The sequence below is a fragment of the Argopecten irradians genome, chromosome 15 (genome assembly GCF_041381155.1).
Source record: "Argopecten irradians isolate NY chromosome 15, Ai_NY, whole genome shotgun sequence".
Classification (NCBI taxonomy): Eukaryota; Metazoa; Mollusca; class Bivalvia; order Pectinida; family Pectinidae; genus Argopecten; species Argopecten irradians.
The window spans coordinates 31629328-31646802 of record NC_091148.1 but is presented as its reverse complement, the minus strand read 5'-3'; the positions used below and the strand labels follow the sequence as shown (position 1 = coordinate 31646802).

Sequence of the window (17475 nt, the reverse complement as noted above, 5' to 3'; positions counted from 1 at the left end):
CATTACGTATTGTATACAAAATATTCTACCACAATAGTCAGTGTTATTCAACTCTCAGGGTATCAAATAAACGAAGCAGCTGTTGATTAACAATTTGTTTATACCACACGTGGTATAAACTCTGTACGCATTCTGATTGGTTGACACGGTGAACTTTGACCGAACTACGTCTTTCTGAGTGTCGTGTCATCATTTGTCAACGTCATCAATAATCGAGTGACGTCATGATATGCTGTGATCGCCGCTTGACGCCAAAACTGCTGTTGGATTGCGTACTTATCCTCGTCGTATTTCTATCGGCTAAAAGCGGATATAATTGTGGTAGAAACAGGTCACACGACTCGTGGTTGTTAGATATGGAATTTATTCCACACTCGTAAGTAATTTTTTAAAAGTTACAAAAGACACTCGCTAAAGCTCGTGTCTTTTGTAACTTTTAAAAAATAACTCACTCGTGTGGAATAAATTCCATATCCAACAGCCACTCGTTGTGTAACCTCTATTTCTTAGATGTGATAACATTACGTATTGTATGTAAAATATTCTAAGTTAGAATACTCGGATATAGTTTTGTATTTTATGTTTAATCATTGGAGACATCATTGACAGACACAATATCAAGGTTTTGGAATAGTTTTCTTTGCGTTTATGAGTACGCAGAAGACGAGTTTATGGTATCCTTTTCTTGGTAATGATTTCATCAGTTTAGAGTGGTTCTGTTTAAACAGTCCATGGCCCGCTCTTTCATACTGATTACTGTAAGCCAACTTTCTTTCGCGTACGATTCACTTTCGTGAATTTCGCGATCCAAATAAAATTCGCGGATCATCGCAAATTATTATTAACATCTACAACTTTGGTACCGATAGGAGCTTCCAGACATTTTTTTAATCCCCGAAAGTTTATGTTCGCGAACTGGTTTTGAAATGGAAATCGCGAAATTGAGTAGACGTGAAAGCAAGTTGGTTTAACAGCATGCCCAATATTTCGTTACTTTTGTAACAACAATTTATATTTCACGAAACAATGACTGTTTACAGTATGGCTGATGTTTTGTTACTCTTGCAATAACGACAATTCAATTTATATTTCATTTATTCAATAAATATTGCATATAAAATCACACAAAGACAGAGTGTTCCTGAAGTTTTAATTTATTAGAAATATCCCATCCTTAAAATCTGGCACAGTTACAACAGTGGACTGAGGCTAATGTTTCAACCCCCAAACAAAGTAGATAGACTCGTCTAAACATGCCCACATCGTATAGAGGTGATAATGGTTTTATCCTCTGCTGTACATGGACTGGTTCATTCTAAGGGGTGTAACATTCACCTACAGATCTGTGGGTGGTACATGTATATGTAACCCCTGTTTTGTTAATTGTATTAGTCCACTCCAGGTAACAAAAGGGGTGATGATTGCCCTCTGGTTTACCTGGATCGGTTTATTACAGTGATAGAGGGGTGAGAGGTTGATCATCTATGGAAATAAACCTCTCTCATGTTCAATCAATACACAACAATCTCTAATGATATCTGTACACTTCAATTAAAAATATTTATTTTCCCTGTAACATACCTGTCAACATTCCTGCTATATGTAACATGTTGGAAAACCAAGATAAACATCAAACCTACTGGCTGCCTTCATTGAAAAAAAACTTTTATTGGGTGGGCTGGGTTGATTTTAAAACGTGGTGTGTTGTTAACCCATCCTCCCTGAAGACGCATTTAGATTCTTCTTGTTCAAAGGCTGGAAGAGTCCATTTTGGAATTTCAGGGGTGAATGAATTTGATATTGGTCTAATCAGACCAAATATGATTGAAATATGACCAAGACAGATCCCAACCCGAACACATTGATGTGATTGAATTGTAGACAGGTATGTTACCGAGATATTCTCATGTTGAGCTCATCTACCAACATTACAGATTTATTATAACACATGTTGAAACACTGCTATGGCCCGTTACCTCATCTGGAAAATGTGTTTCAATCACAGACGGGGAACCTATCTCCCCTACACACAAAATAGCATCTCTCGCATCTGGACCAGTCTAATGACAGCTCAGGGAGGGGCAGCATCTGCCATAGAGTGGGGTAGAGTGGATAACAGTGCATTAACTGAATTCTCCATAAAATAATGGAGGAAAGCATTAGATATGTTAACCTGTATTCTAGCTGTTTGTTATAACTCACAATGACATCTTCAAAACAAACATGTTAAACAATACGTATCACAAGCCATTGAGAAAGACTACACATGGAAAAGTGTTCATTTGTAACCTCCTAAACAATGGGCTCCTAACCCAGTCTAATCCACAGAATGTTCGGCTAAAACACGGAGGTCACTACAGATCAGATGCTGCTATATATAAGGTTAGGAATATACTTTTTGACTAGCAACAAAAAGTCATATAAAAGGTTTCCAATATAGTCTAGTCTTCTACACACGAGCTCAGAATGACACATGACTGAACCGAATCAGTGAAATATAGAGCTCAGACTGACACTGTAGCAATGTAGTCAGAGATGGAGCAGGTGGCAAAAACAAAGGGCAATAACTCCTGTCCTACCACTAACAAAAATAATCTAACTCTTAGCCAATCAATTTACATACAATGTTTATTCACCTTTTACAAAGGAAAGTAACACCTGCACCACTCCCTAAAACTGTTGTTTTCGCTGAAAATGTATTTTTTAACGATAATTGTGCCTAAACATTTCTACATTGTTGATCAAAGACCGATCAGACAAAGTAAAAATCAACTACACCTAAAACATGAAACGAAATATAAGTAAGACTTAAAGTGGCATTTGGAGATATTTGTAATAAACTGCTTTGAATGGTAAAACAAGTAAACTTATTGAAACAAATAAGACAATGGATGGGGATATAAAATCATGGAATACTGACAGGCCCAATAAACATATATCGCTGTGATAAAAATGTTCCTATTAAAATCATGATAATAAAACAATTCTACTCTTGCACAAAGCCCATGAGAGGAGTTCCTTATTTGAGAAGGGGTTATGAAATTTCTTTTCAGAAAAAAGCTGTTAAGCAAACCCTAGCAAACATTAGACAATGATTAAACTAAAACAGTACACGTCCTTCTAGGCATATAAGAACCGAAAAAAATGAAAGACCATTAACTATTCTGCGGTCCTGTTCTCCTCCGATTAAAAGAGGTGCACACCCGTCCACATCTTTAAAACCTCGGGAGATAAATGTTTGTTGGCTCATTTGAACACCAAATTGTAGATATGTCGATAAATTATATTACAAATTAGAATATACAGAATAAAATAATTTACAATTCAAAATCAGTTAAATTGTGGTTAAACTTACATGGTTTTTAAATTAAAATCAATTCTGTTATCTTAAAATACCAACAGTCGTAAATATTTAATCATAACATGTTGATAACTTAAAATTAATCTACAATTTCATTATATTAGGATAAAATTTAACGATTGAACCTCATAAAATACTGGTTCAACCATTCATTATTATCACATGCTTTAATCTGTACAAACAGACAGTACACCTGTCCAGTATTTCTCACTCCTGAAACATCAAATTGCATGAATGCCTCTCCTTTCCACCTAGAGTGGGGTATATAAGGAACTCTAGACCCCCGCCCACTCAAAACTCTGGAAATACAGTTGAGGTTAGATCGACCAAAGAGCCAACACATGTTGTACAGTAGTCTCGCATGATTCTCCCTCAGCATTGTACAACTGTAAATCCTGCCCTTATAACATACTCATGGACCAGGTTGGGGAGTTATCTCCCCTGAACCAGATTGGAGAGTTCCTTCCCTTAGACTGGCCAGAGAGTTCAGTATTTGTCTCTCCATACCAGTTCTAAGTTCCTTGTCAGGGCTGGTAAGATTATATTAGTAATAACCAGGAAAGGGTATTTTTCTTAATCAAACTCGGATATTTGATCAAGATGGATTGACGTCTTTGGTTTTGTAACATATCGAAATTCCATTCTGCATATTATTGTCGCCTTCCACCACAGAATTCTCTATGACACTCTGGCATGATTTGTAATAGTATAAGCAATGGTTTCTGTCAATTTAGAACATCCTAAAGAATGTGATGGTCTGACGACGTCATGCGCCATCATGTTATGGCATCGTCGGCTGAACACACAGGACGGTCCTCACAGCACACACACGTAAACCTCCGACCTCCCTGCTCAGGAATGGACTGGTCCGGTACATGTGGCGGGGAGCTGCTCACTTTTATTTATGGGGGTGTTAGTATCTACATACCCAGATACCGTTACTGAACCTACAACAATAAAATAAAGTCAAATATGCATCAACATCAACTAACAACTGTGACTTTCATGAGTATTTTTTTGTAGCACTCAAATGTGATCAGTGGCCTAGAGTGACAGGCCAGATAATCAACTCTTTGTGTCTAAGTAACTGTGGTTAATCACCTTAATATCTGTGAATGTGTATACATGTAAGTGTCCCTGTCAACTTAACCCATCACCATTAAATTTAATTTTCGGGAAAAAAAAGAAGTTTCCACAGAAAGAAAATACATCAACAAACAGACATGAAAGGAAACAAAGCCACCAGACAGACAAGCTTCATTGAGACCCTGATACTGACCTCTCTGGTACCTCCTCTCAACTATGACCTTTGTGCCCTATGACCCCTCACTGACCCCAAGTCGGCCAGATGTAGAGTCCTCAAGATTAAACTCCATGATATTTTTTTGTGTCACTTCCACCTGGTAAAGGACATGTTAGTAGAGTTAGTAGGATCAAACACTGGATTCTCAGACATTTTTTGTTTGTTTTTGTTCCCGAATTCTTCCAACAGTATCTTACTGTTTCTTTAACACAACTTTTGAACTTTTTGCTTGTTTTCCTCAATTTTCCAAATTATTCCAACAGCTTTTTAGGAGCATCAGAAACAGTATTGCTGAACATTAGAAATTATTTTTATTTCTTGAAAAAGAGGATACTAGAATGTGTATGTAAATCATATAATGGCAAAAAGACAATTGTATCACAGTATAACATTCTGTAACAGCTTTACAACATGCAGAAAAATAACATCACTGTTTAACCTCACCGATTTCTGCAGAACAAAAGAGAAAGAAGAAAACAAAATCAGCCCATACCACATCTAGGTAAATACTTAACCAGATATACTAACAGGCTCAGAACTGTTAAAATTGATGCTACATTTAAAATCTTAGCTTAGGTGTCATCACTGTTTGTCTCAAGACCTAACTATGCAAACGTGCAATGTGACGAAAAATGAATTTATACAAAAAACTTTATGAAAGTAAGATAAAGAAAGCCATTAAACTCCTACCTGCAAAATCATTTCTAAATATACAATAACAAAAAAATGTATATGATAAAGTGATGCTATTATTAAATTTAGAAATGGTGAGGGAATTTCCAGTGCTATAAATAGTCTGTATTGATATGTTTGTGAGGGTATATCCTAGCACTATAAATAGCCTTTATTGAAATGTTTGTGAGGGATTTCCTATTGATATAAATAACCTTGATTGATATATTTTGTGAGTGCTATCAATAACACTGGTGAAGCTATAAAAAGTTAAGTTTAAATCATTAATTCCCTACTACAGATGTCATTCATACATTCACAATTACTTTTCAGCATTTTCACAATTATTGATATACAGTATGTGTTGACAATTTGTGTCTAATATCATATTATATATTATTTATATTCTTGATAAAAGATATTATTATACCTCATGTTTATAACAGTGTCTGTAATTAGTTGAAACATATCCCATGACAAGGAAATAAAACATCTTATTTCCCTCTGGGGAAATAAAACATTGAATTTCCCTGAGACACGTGCCCCTTTGGTGACTGTCGTCTTTCACACAGATTTATCTCCCCTTCCGATTGTACAACAATGACGGACGAAGAGTAAAACATCAATTTTCACTCATCACAAGTTTAAGTAATACTTAAACCAGAGTAGCGAATCACGAATTTTCGGTATAATAAACAATTTATGTTCACGGTGGCAGTGTGATATGAAGGTTTATTTATACCCTCAGATGTACTATTTCCCTCGGGCAAGCCCTCAGGAAATATTACACCTTCAGGTAAATAAACCTCCATATTACACTGCCACCAGGGACATAAAAGTTAATATTCATCCTTTTATGGCAATTAGAGAATGAAAGTATTTAAAAGATTCTGATTTACAGTTAACATTAGAGATACCAGCACAGAGTTTGGTACGGTACAAAGTAAACAAAAGTACAACAAAATAGTGTATCCCCAACACAAATTGACAACAGAGGAACTATGGCAGTACAAGCGAAGGGAGACAACAGGAAAATAAGGTGTGACCTCTGACCCAAGCAAAGGAAAGAGAAACAGAAATACTGCCTCGACTCCGGTGATCAGGCAATACAAAATGATACCTCGTGTTCGATAACTTTCTCTACAACTTGAATGGTACAAAAGGATGTTTTGCCGGTAGTCTCATCTTGAACGGCGATTGTTTTTTGACTGATCCGTTCATCCAATAACCGTGACGACTCTCTCACGGCCTTGTCACCCTCGACACAACTCAGTGTAAGAACTTTGTCCCCTATATATTGGGACTGTGCAAAATACGAAAACAAAACACATTAAAACTTCCACAGTAATGGTACATTTCAATAGTGTATAATGTCTGTCTACGATTACTAGACTGTATTAAATGATTTTGTGTCTATGGAGACTCGATGTGTGTATGTTTCTATGGCGAATAATTGTACATGTTTCTATGGTAACTGGTTGTATGTTTCTATGGTAACTAGTGATGTTTCTATGGTAACTCACCTCTTCGCCATTATGACTGATTGGACCATCAGCTTTATCAGCATCTGAAACAAAATAAAAGATAATCATTATTTAAGGATGTAAGAGCAGCCTTACATCTGTGTGGGAATTGTGCTGCTTAATGGCCATTCTTGTTGTCTTTTACACAAGAGTTGATTGAGATAAAGATGTTGTATGTATCATAAACTATGAACGATAAGTCCGTAGTGTGCCAGAATATTTCTGATATGTGACATTGGCAAACATTACCTTATGTAAACAAATTTCCTACGACTCTTCTAAAACATTTCATGCAAGCAGATAAATCATTGTGATATTGATAATAAGAACACAAGATGTGAATAAGAAGCTGTGTGCGTGCCGTAGGCCTACCTCCACTAGACGTGAGTTCATGATGCATCTCCTGTGCCCGGGCAATCACTGCCTGCGCCTTCATGGCGTCTTCTTCTAACGACTTCATCCTACAAGCACACACAGGAACAGCCTAAGTCAGCATGCAGCCCTACTGTCTACTTTATACCCCAGTAACTCACTCGCGTACACAAATCATAATACAATGTCACTAATACCTCACATACACAGTATACAAGTATAATGATTCCCCCAAAGTCTAATGATCTCCTAATTTATGAAATGCCTATAGGGCTTTACTGAGGATTTCTGAATTCGTGACAGGAAAGCATCTTTTTGTATCCTGCGTTACTTTATAACAAGGTCAAGGTCATTCATTTGAATAAGAAAGCTAATATCCTGATATCATGACTACATTATGTTGGTTTCTAAGAAGTTCATGAAGAATTTTATAACATTTTCCTTATATGACCTTGAAAGTAAGTTGTCATTAATTGTAATACAATTGCTAGGCCTTCATCCCAGCACGCTATGGCTAAAAAATAATGACCCAATGCATTTTGATTGACCTCTGAAACATTATAAGAAGCTCCAGGTTAATTCTTTAAATCTTATGGTTATGAAGTCAAAATAAGAACAAGACGAAATTAAATGAAAGTATTATTGAATATTTTAAAAGATCATGTTTCAAGGTAATTAATTAATCAGAGTTTTCATTCAGAAGTAAATTTTCATTCCTCCAAAACAACTAAGGATGAAATCACATGCTGGTTGTAAGTTAATTGTATTTTAGTGAACAGAACTTATGGGAGGAGGAAGTCAGGAAAGATAACTCCAAACAAGGATTCAAACAGCAAAAATATTAATCAGAACATGGTACACTATGGATTTTTTTTTAAGATTTCTTACATGTTGTGATATTATATTCAGAATATGGTAACAATTTAAAAAAAAACAACAATTTCTGCCGATGTCTTAAAAACATCAATCTGAAACACTATTTCTTTGTCCCTAAAAACTTCCACTTTGCATATCAAGGAGTTATCTGCACTTGAGTATACCGTAGGTATCAATTGTTACACTATTAGTTTGTGAGCAAAAATGGGGTTGTTTTCTCTAAAACGTTAGGGTTTTTGTTATATACATAAAATCATGAAATACTAACAAGGGCAGATAACTCTAATTTTTTGCAAAGACAGAATGAGATCCCTGAAATGACAATGTGCGACTAAAGGTGCTGGACACTATAGACAACTAAAGTGTTGTTAGGACTATCTAGCTTACACACAGATACACACAAAACATAAAGTACCTCTCTTAAAAGATTGTATATCATCTAACCTCCTATAGATAGATACACAAAACGGTTCACATAAAGTTCACCTCTCTTAAAAAGATGGCATAACATTTAACCTCCTATAGATAGATACACAAAACGGTTCACATAAAGTTCACCTCTCTTAAAAAGATGGCATAACATTTAACCTCCTATAGATAGATACACAAAACGGTTCACATAAAGTTCACCGCTCTTAAAAAGATGGCATAACATTTAACCTCCCATAGTTAGATACACAAAACATAAAGTCCTCCCCTTACATACATCTGTAATATCTACCTCCTGTATGCCTAGCCTAAACTTAAACATCCTATACATAGATACACTTACTACGACCTGTAACAAAGTAAATGCAGTATCACACATCAACAAGTAACACTCCCTCTAACACAACCTTAAAAGAATATCTAGTTTACAAAAACAGCCTAAAAGGTCCTCAGTTGATTTACCAAACCTAATGATTAAGGTCTACATGCACCTCATAATCAACAAACACTAAAGCATTTGTAAGTCCCTCAATGGTACCAAGTCCCCTAGATCCATTTAATACTGATTTGCAATGAACCTTATAAATGTTTCCATAGTAAATTATATATGTACCATGCCACCACATAAACCACAACCACATTGCCAACATAAACTGCCCCACATTGCCAACATAAATTGCCCCTTATTGTTTACATATACTGCCCCACATTGCTAACATAAACGGCCCCACATTGCCAACATAAACCACCCCACATTGCCAACATGAACTGCCCCACATTGCCAACATAAACTGCCCCACATTGCCAACATAAACTGCCCCACATTGCCAACATAAACTGCCCCTTAATGTTTACATATACTGCGCCACATTGCCAACATAAACGGCCCCACATTGCCAACATCAACCACCCCACATTGCCAACATGAACTGCCCCACATTGCCAACATAAACTGCCCCACATTGCCAACATAAACTGCCCCACATTGCCAACATAAACTGCCCCACATTGCCAACATAAACTGCCCCACATTGCCAACATAAACTGCCCCACATTGCCAACATAAACCACCCCACATTGCCAACATGAACTGCCCCACATTGCCAACATAAACTGCCCCACATTGCCAACATGAACTGCCCCACATTGCCAACATAAACTGCCCCACATTGCCAACATTTACCACCCCACATTGCCAACATTTACCACCCCAAATTGCCAACATTTACTACCCAATATTGCCAACATTTACCGCCCCACACAGACCAAGCTTAAGCTCTCCCCTGCGGCCCACACACACCTAGCTTTGCGCCATGCTGCCCTTTTCTCCGCCTGAAGCTGGCGTTCCTCAGCAGGTGATACAGGGTCACCCGTGGGTCCCACCGACCCCTCAGCTGCCAGTCGGTCTTGCATACGTTTCTCGGCCTTTGCGGTACGCACCACACTGCCGCTAGGACTGGGAGAGACAAACAGGAGACAGTAAGAGACGTACGTAGGACACATGACGTACGTAGGACACATGCCATGGACAGATACAACAGACACATGCCTCCAACAGTACACAAACAACAAAGGACATGCAGAGGTCATTCCAGGAGGATTTGGTTTTTAACTTACAAAGATATCATTACGAGAATTAGAAATATTACTCATAGTTTTCTCCAGATGAATCTATTTTCCAGTGGATCAAAAGACAACATGCATTTTTTCTGGAGAAAGATTTGTACTTGAAATGTTTCATGTTTTACTTAATTTCCATGACGATATAGGTCTAGCTATGTAAAAGTCTGTTTCAGCCAAAAGGTAGTAGTCTAATTTTATCTTTTACTAGACATGATTGATAGGATTACTGTGAATTTTAACATGAAAATACAATGACCCCCTAGAATGAACTCTGAACTTCTTTATGAAGTTAACAATTAATTGCTACCTTACACAAAATAATTTCATCAAACAGTTGTCTCCCTTTCACACTACAGAAACTTGGATTATTACAACAGACTAAATATTATAACAAAAATATAAACTTTATTTATTTTACATTGATTGAGAAACAAGTTATACAACTTATATAAATCATTCTCGATGGCCCGGATGTAAGCTCGTATTATAATGAGCTCTTATGACTTACTTCTATTACAAACATTTGCATAAGGTAGCATGTCATCAAGTCATTTATACTTTACCAAACTCCAGATTAAATAATTAAAGACACATTTATCAATAATTCATTTGTAAAGTATAAATGACCCGTTTGAATTCTGTTAATAAAAGAATTTAGTTTTTGATTTTCCATTAAACAACTGGTTTTGAATGCTTAATCTGTAAATAAAGACATTCTAACATACAAGTTGATTATTAAGATTTTTGAATATAGTAAAGTTACCAAATTAAGTAAACAGATTGAAATTTCTACAGTATAATTGAGGAAGGACGTCCCATCACCCTGAACACTAAAGTCAGTTGTTAAATCACTATCACAAACAAACTAACGTACTGCTCAGCCGGTTAATATCGGAATCAAAATTCTGAGAATTTTGAGAAAAATTAATTTTGAAGTTGAACTATACTAATACAAACAACATTTGATTTTTCTATTACATATCTTTGCAGTTTTTTCCCCTAATTGAAACTAATTCCCACAATTACATGTGTTAGTCCCTGAGCTGCGTTACCCGACAATTTATCCACCCTTATAAACAACTGAACTTAATCCTTTGTCAACTGTAAGAGATTCAAGAGATAAATTCGTCTGTTGCAAATTTTGGCATTTTTGGCATATACACAAAAGTATATTTAAAGCATGTGGTTATTTATCAATACATTAAAGCCTACAGGAAAAAAGAAAGTTCCAGTACATTCTACAGATACGCTAGGATAAAACAAACCCCAAACTAACACTAACCACAAAACAAAACATATTTTAAAGCTTTAACACGTTTTACAAGAGAACGACAATAATACAAACTTGTCTACAATCAGTACCACATAACCATGACAACAGAAAACGTGTCTACTCTACTGTAGATTTCAAACAAGATCCTTATGAGTTGTGTATAGAATCACTAGTCAGTTAAGTTTTGTTTTAACAAGAGGCCCATGGGCCTTAACGGTCATCTGAGTACCTTGGCAATAATCATATAGGAAATTAATTAGATATAGTGTCATGGTTGCCATCTTCGATTGGGGATCAACCAGAGATGTAACAACACTTTGTTGGGACCATGTCAGGCTCCTTTCATGCAAGTTTCAGCCAAATCGAACCGGTAGAACTTGAGAAGAAGTTCAAAATGTGTTTTCAAGATGGCAGCTGTGGCGGCCATCTTGGATTTCGGATCAACCCAAAAATAAGAACACTTTGTCGGGACCATGTCAGGATCATTTCATGCAAGTTTCAGCCAAATCGCACTTGTAGAACTTGAGATGAAGTTCAAAATGTGTTTTCAAGATGGTGGCTGTGGCGGCCATCTTGGATTTTGGATCGACCCGAAAAATAAGAACACTTTGTCGGGACCATGTCAGGATCATTTCATGCAAGTCTCAGCCAAATCGCACCGGTATAACTTGAGAAGAAGTTCAAAATGTGTTTTCAAGATGGCGGCTGTGGCGGCCATCTTGGATTTCGGATCGACCCGAAAATAACAACACTTTGTCGGAACCATGTCAGGATCATTTCATGCAAGTTTCAGCCAAATCGCACAAGTAGAACTTGAGAAGAAGTTCAAAATGTGTTTTCAAGATGGCGGCTGTGGCGGCCATCTTGGATTTCGGATCAACCCGAAAAATAACAACACTTTGTCGGGACTATGTCAGGATCATTTCATGCAAGTTTCAGCCAAATCGCACCGGTAGAACTTGAGAAGAAGTTCAAAATGTGTTTTCAAGATGGCGGCTGTGGCGGCCATCTTGGATTTTGGATCGACCCGAAAAATAACAACACTTTGTCGGAACCATGTCAGGATCATTTCATGCAAGTTTCAGCCAAATCGCACTTGTAGAACTTGAGAAGAAGTTCAAAATGTGTTTTCAAGATGGCGGCTGTGGCGGCCATCTTGGATTTCGGATCGACCCGAAAAATAACAACACTTTGTCGGGACCATGTCAGGATCATTTCATGCAAGTTTCAGCCAAATCGCACCGGTAGAACTTGAGAAGAAGTTCAAAATGTGTTTTCAAGATGGCGGCTGTGGCGGCCATCTTGGATTTCGGATCGACCCGCAAAATAACAACACTTTGTCGGGACCATGTCAGGATCATTTTTATGCAAGTTTCAGCCAAATCGCACTTGTAGAACTTGAGAAGAAGTTCAAAATGTGTTTTCAAGATGGCGGCTGTGGCGGCCATCTTGGATTTCGGATCGACCCAAAAAATAACAACACTTTGTCGGGACCATGTCAGGATCATTTCATGCAAGTCTCAGCCAAATCGCACTGGTAGAACTTGAGAAGAAGTTCAAAATGTGTTTTCAAGATGGCGGCTGTGGCGGCCATCTTGGATTTCGGATCGACCCGAAAAATAACAACACTTTGTCGGGACCATGTCAGGATCATTTCATGTAAGTTTCAGCTCAATCCCACTGGTCAAACTTGAGAAGAAGATTGAAATGTGAAAAGTTTACGGACGGCGGACGGCGCACGGCGGACGGCGCACGACGACGGACGAAGCATGATGACTATAGGTCATCCTGACCCTTCGGGTCAGATGACCTAAAAATGATGTCTATCAGATTTCAAACAATCCTTAACAGTTGTGTCATTTGTAGATTCCATAATTTCAATTTAAAGTCAATAATGCTTTATTTTGGTGTGTAGCAAAGTGTTCTATTAAGCAAATATATCTGTAAATTTTAATTCTAGCCTGAAACACATCTTACATAGGCACTGCCTGTAGTTTGATCCCATTTCAATTTATTTGAAATAAAATTTTGTTGAAATTGAAAGACATCTTAAAGTGAATAGTCGGGCAAAGAAAACCAGTCTTAATGCGTTCATTGGCCTTCCAAAAGTTCTCACATATTAATACGATGGTCAAGTTCTGCTTAGTTTCCCAGTTCTGACCATTAAAGTAAAGAAAAGTTGAAAGCATTGAAAGCGAGGCTGCGTGGAAATGTAACCACGGACATAGTGAGCCGGGAGGACGCTTTAGAATTTCCATACTTTAAATTAATTTCTTCATACGCAGACAGATTTTGACGAGAGATTTTATTTTTCCATTTTATAAGAAATTATACTGGATACATTCACACCATGTTTACCGACTTTAGTCATCCTTGCCCGACTGTTCACTTTAATTATAACGTAATTTACTGAAATATAGAATGTAGCATTGTACAGGTCTATAAAACTAAACATTAACCTTGTAATGTTTGGTCTATATAAAGAATCAATAATCAGACATATGTTGATGATATATGTTGATAAACTTAAAAGATACAACGATTGAATACATATTTGTGATAAATGAATATCAGTCAAATAAAAACAAACAATTCCAAACAAAGCACCAGTATTCTGTCATAACATATTACAGAGTTATCTCCCTGGAGGACTGGTAGCCATTGTAATGTACGGTTATGTTATGCTCGCAATCACATGATGTCACAATCAATACCTTCCTGTAAAGGCAGATAACTCTGTAATATGCAAATGTGGAGTAACCATATTGTAAAGGAAAATGCTCAAAACAGAGATGGATTCTGGAGTATTGTAGGTAAATATAAAGACTATTTTTATACATATGCATTCTTAACACTACAATGAGTTACTTAGATCCTTAAGACTTTAAAAGTGCATCGTTAAATAACAATTCATACTTTTGTACAACAAATAGCCATGCTGGATAAAAAAAATATGATACAGATGATTGAACAACATCAATGACAACAAAGTTACGCTTCACTTAATTACCTGAACTGCAAACTGTTAAGGTCAGCATGGTGGGAGGGAAAAATTACAGTCATAAGTACTGACTTCAAAACAAATAATTTTAACCATATAATCAGATTCTAAATAGGGTTTGTGATACTAACACATTACGTTGATGAGAAAGTATAGAAATGCTGAGGAGAAGCCTAGGATTGCACTGAAAATGAGTCTGCACTTCTAGGTTCAATTTCAAATTTCCGTCTTCATACCTAAACAATAACTTTACAGATGTATATGAAATATTTTGTATCTTTTTGGAATGCAATCACATAAATATACTATGTTTTTTTTGGCACCATCACCATCACCACATTTCTTACATGGCTTTCCATTTTTGGTTATCTCCCCTTGTGTCATTATCTTAGGACACGTACAACAGCTATATGGTGCACGTAATTTTTGAGGGCTTTATCGTGTCAAGTACTAAATTTGTTTGAAATGTCTTTTGTACAATATTCTAGAATGACACAGCAACAGAAAGGTTTCTGATTTCTTTCTCTTCAATCTATACAATTTGTTATACCTACTAGAGGAACAACAGATGTTTTTCCCAAATAAAATGCTTGTTTCTATCTACATATACTGTTTCTTTTTCATTCAGTAAATTTCTCTCAATTTTTCAGATCTTTACCAAGATAATAAAAAGATAATAAAAATTAAACATGCATGACCATATCAAATCTCAGTGAATCCTTTGAATCCATGAATCCCAACACCTCTGAATAACCCACTCTTTGGCTCCTTTTACATGCAAGTTGGTATCAGAAATGTTTTTCATGAAATGTGAACACTATACAGAAATTTGATGGTGGATACTTTGGTGCTAACAGGTCAGTGATTGGCTGACAGTTGTTTGGGAAGGTATTTCATTGGCTGATAATTGGTGGGTAGAGTAGGGGATAGCTATTTGATTGGCTGATATTGTAGGGTAGAGTTTGGCTAAGTTTGATTGGCTTGTGACTATTAACTAACAATTGGATAGTTGATAATAATAACTTACAGATTGGATAGCTATTTGATTGGCTGAAAATTGCACGGTTAGATGACTAGGCAAGCTATTTGATTAGCTAACTCACTGACTAGTAAACACTAGCAGCAAATGTTTGTTTTTTTTATCTTTGATTGGCTGATTATGCTTTGGTGGGTGTAGAAGAGGGAAAATGTCTAAGAAAAGTATTCTAAACAGAGTAAGAATCTTAATTGAATTCTCAACAATATTTGTTTACTTATGGAACGGCTATCACTCAGGTTAAGAATAGGAAGGATATTAGGGTTCACTAACATTTGGATAGACAGTGATTTGATTGGCCAATTTTGAAGAAAACAAAAAGAAATTTGATTGGCTGGTATTGTGCTAAAGTGGGGACACAGATTGGCTGATATAATTATATAAAGGAGTTATCTGACATGATGAGTGATGAAGTTTCCGGAGTAGTGAGATGTGATGCAAGCCAATAAATGTATATAAATGTATACCGAGTGTACGGCCGAGGGCACATTAGTGACGACTTAAACGGAGACGGTCTGAAATAGAATTATCATAAAAACACTGAAATTCTCACAACCATCATCATTTTTTTCTTCAATATTCACAGAAAACCACCATCTTCTCTGACATGTGTTTCTTTCCTACAAATCATTTTTTATATTTACTCCTTAAGTAAATCTTGATTTTTAAAATTGAAAAGAAGAAACAAAGGAGATTTAGTCAAAACTTACCCCTTAAGTCCATAATTGAAAAATAAACTATTCTATTTGTGAGGTTGGATTATTTCATTATAACATATCAGGGGTGAGCGAGTTATAACAATACTACACAGTCAGCTGATTATATCAATACCTTCACCCTTCTAATAGCATTGTGCTTAAACTTTATATACATGTGCTGGATTTTACTTGTAAACATAAATATCTATTATGCCTAGGTAATTCGGTATCTACATCTGGTGAATTCACATTCTTCAGATCAGATATACAAGAGATTCAAGCTGTTAATGTTATTATTATTCAATGCTGAGTAGAACAGGTTGTGGTCATACTCATCCACAGACAAACGTTAGAGATCATGCAGGTTACATTGGTGGGAACAAAGAAAACAAGTTAGTTATCTCAAACACTAACATTAATGCATCTTTAATTTTGCAATACATATTCTAATTCACTTCCATGTTTCATGGGGACTTCTAAAATTTAAATATTTCAAGCTTTTATCTGATTCACACCAAAGAGTACAGATGAAGGAATCAATTGTCTCAACATAAAAGACCATAGCTGTTATAACAATTAGACAGAAACCCAGGTAAATTGATTCAGCTGTACCATTTAGTGGTCTAACATACAGAGCAGAGTAGCCTCCCCTGATATAGCTGTTATAACAATTAGACAGAAACCCAGGTAAATTGATTCAGCTGTACCATCTAGTGGTCTAACATACAGAGCTGAGTAGCCTCCCCTGATATAGCTGTTATAACAATTAGACAGAAACCCAGGTAAATTGATTCAGCTGTACCATCTAGTGGTCTAACATACAGAGCAGAGTAGCCTCCCCTGATATAGCCGTTATTAACAATTAGACAGAAACCCAGGTAAATTGATTCAGCTGTACCATTTAGTGGTCTAACATACAGAGCAGAGTAGCCTCCCCTGATATAGCTGTTATAACAATTAGACAGAAACCCAGGTAAATTGATTCAGCTGTACCATTTAGTGGTCTAACATACAGAGCAGAGTAGCCTCCCCTGATATAGCTGTTATAACAATTAGACAGAAACCCAGGTAAATTGATTCAGCTGTACCATTTAGTGGTCTAACATACAGAGCAGAGTAGCCTCCCCTGATATATCTGTTATAACAATTAGACAGAAACCCAGGTAAATTGATTCAGCTGTACCATTTAGTGGTCTAACATACAGAGCAGAGTAGCCTCCCCTGATATAGCTGTTCTAACAATATTAGACAGAAACCCAGGTAAATTGATTCAGCTGTACCATCTAGTGGTCTAACATACAGAGCAGA

General features: G+C 36.5%; 1 protein-coding gene across 11 annotated transcripts in view; it reads right to left on the bottom strand.

Annotated features, from left to right (window-relative positions):
• Window positions 1–1077: 1077 nt before the first annotated feature.
• LOC138309681 (protein scribble homolog) overlaps window positions 1078–17475 on the bottom strand; it is a 94924-nt gene continuing 78526 nt past the window's right edge. For 7 of the 11 annotated variants that reach the window (XM_069250892.1, XM_069250898.1, XM_069250896.1 and 4 more), the window contains 7 exons: window positions 15937–15984; window positions 9837–9992; window positions 7232–7320; window positions 6860–6903; window positions 6457–6639; window positions 4641–4761; window positions 1078–4308 (listed from right to left, as the gene is read on the bottom strand). In XM_069250892.1, coding sequence (XP_069106993.1) covers window positions 4678–4761; window positions 6457–6639; window positions 6860–6903; window positions 7232–7320; window positions 9837–9992; window positions 15937–15984 — 604 coding nt within the window. In that variant the 3' untranslated portion in view covers window positions 1078–4308; window positions 4641–4677. The remainder of the gene's footprint in view (window positions 4309–4640; window positions 4762–6456; window positions 6640–6859; window positions 6904–7231; window positions 7321–9836; window positions 9993–15936; window positions 15985–17475) is intronic. The other 4 variants (XM_069250899.1, XM_069250895.1, XM_069250902.1 and 1 more) reach the window with 4 other exon arrangements.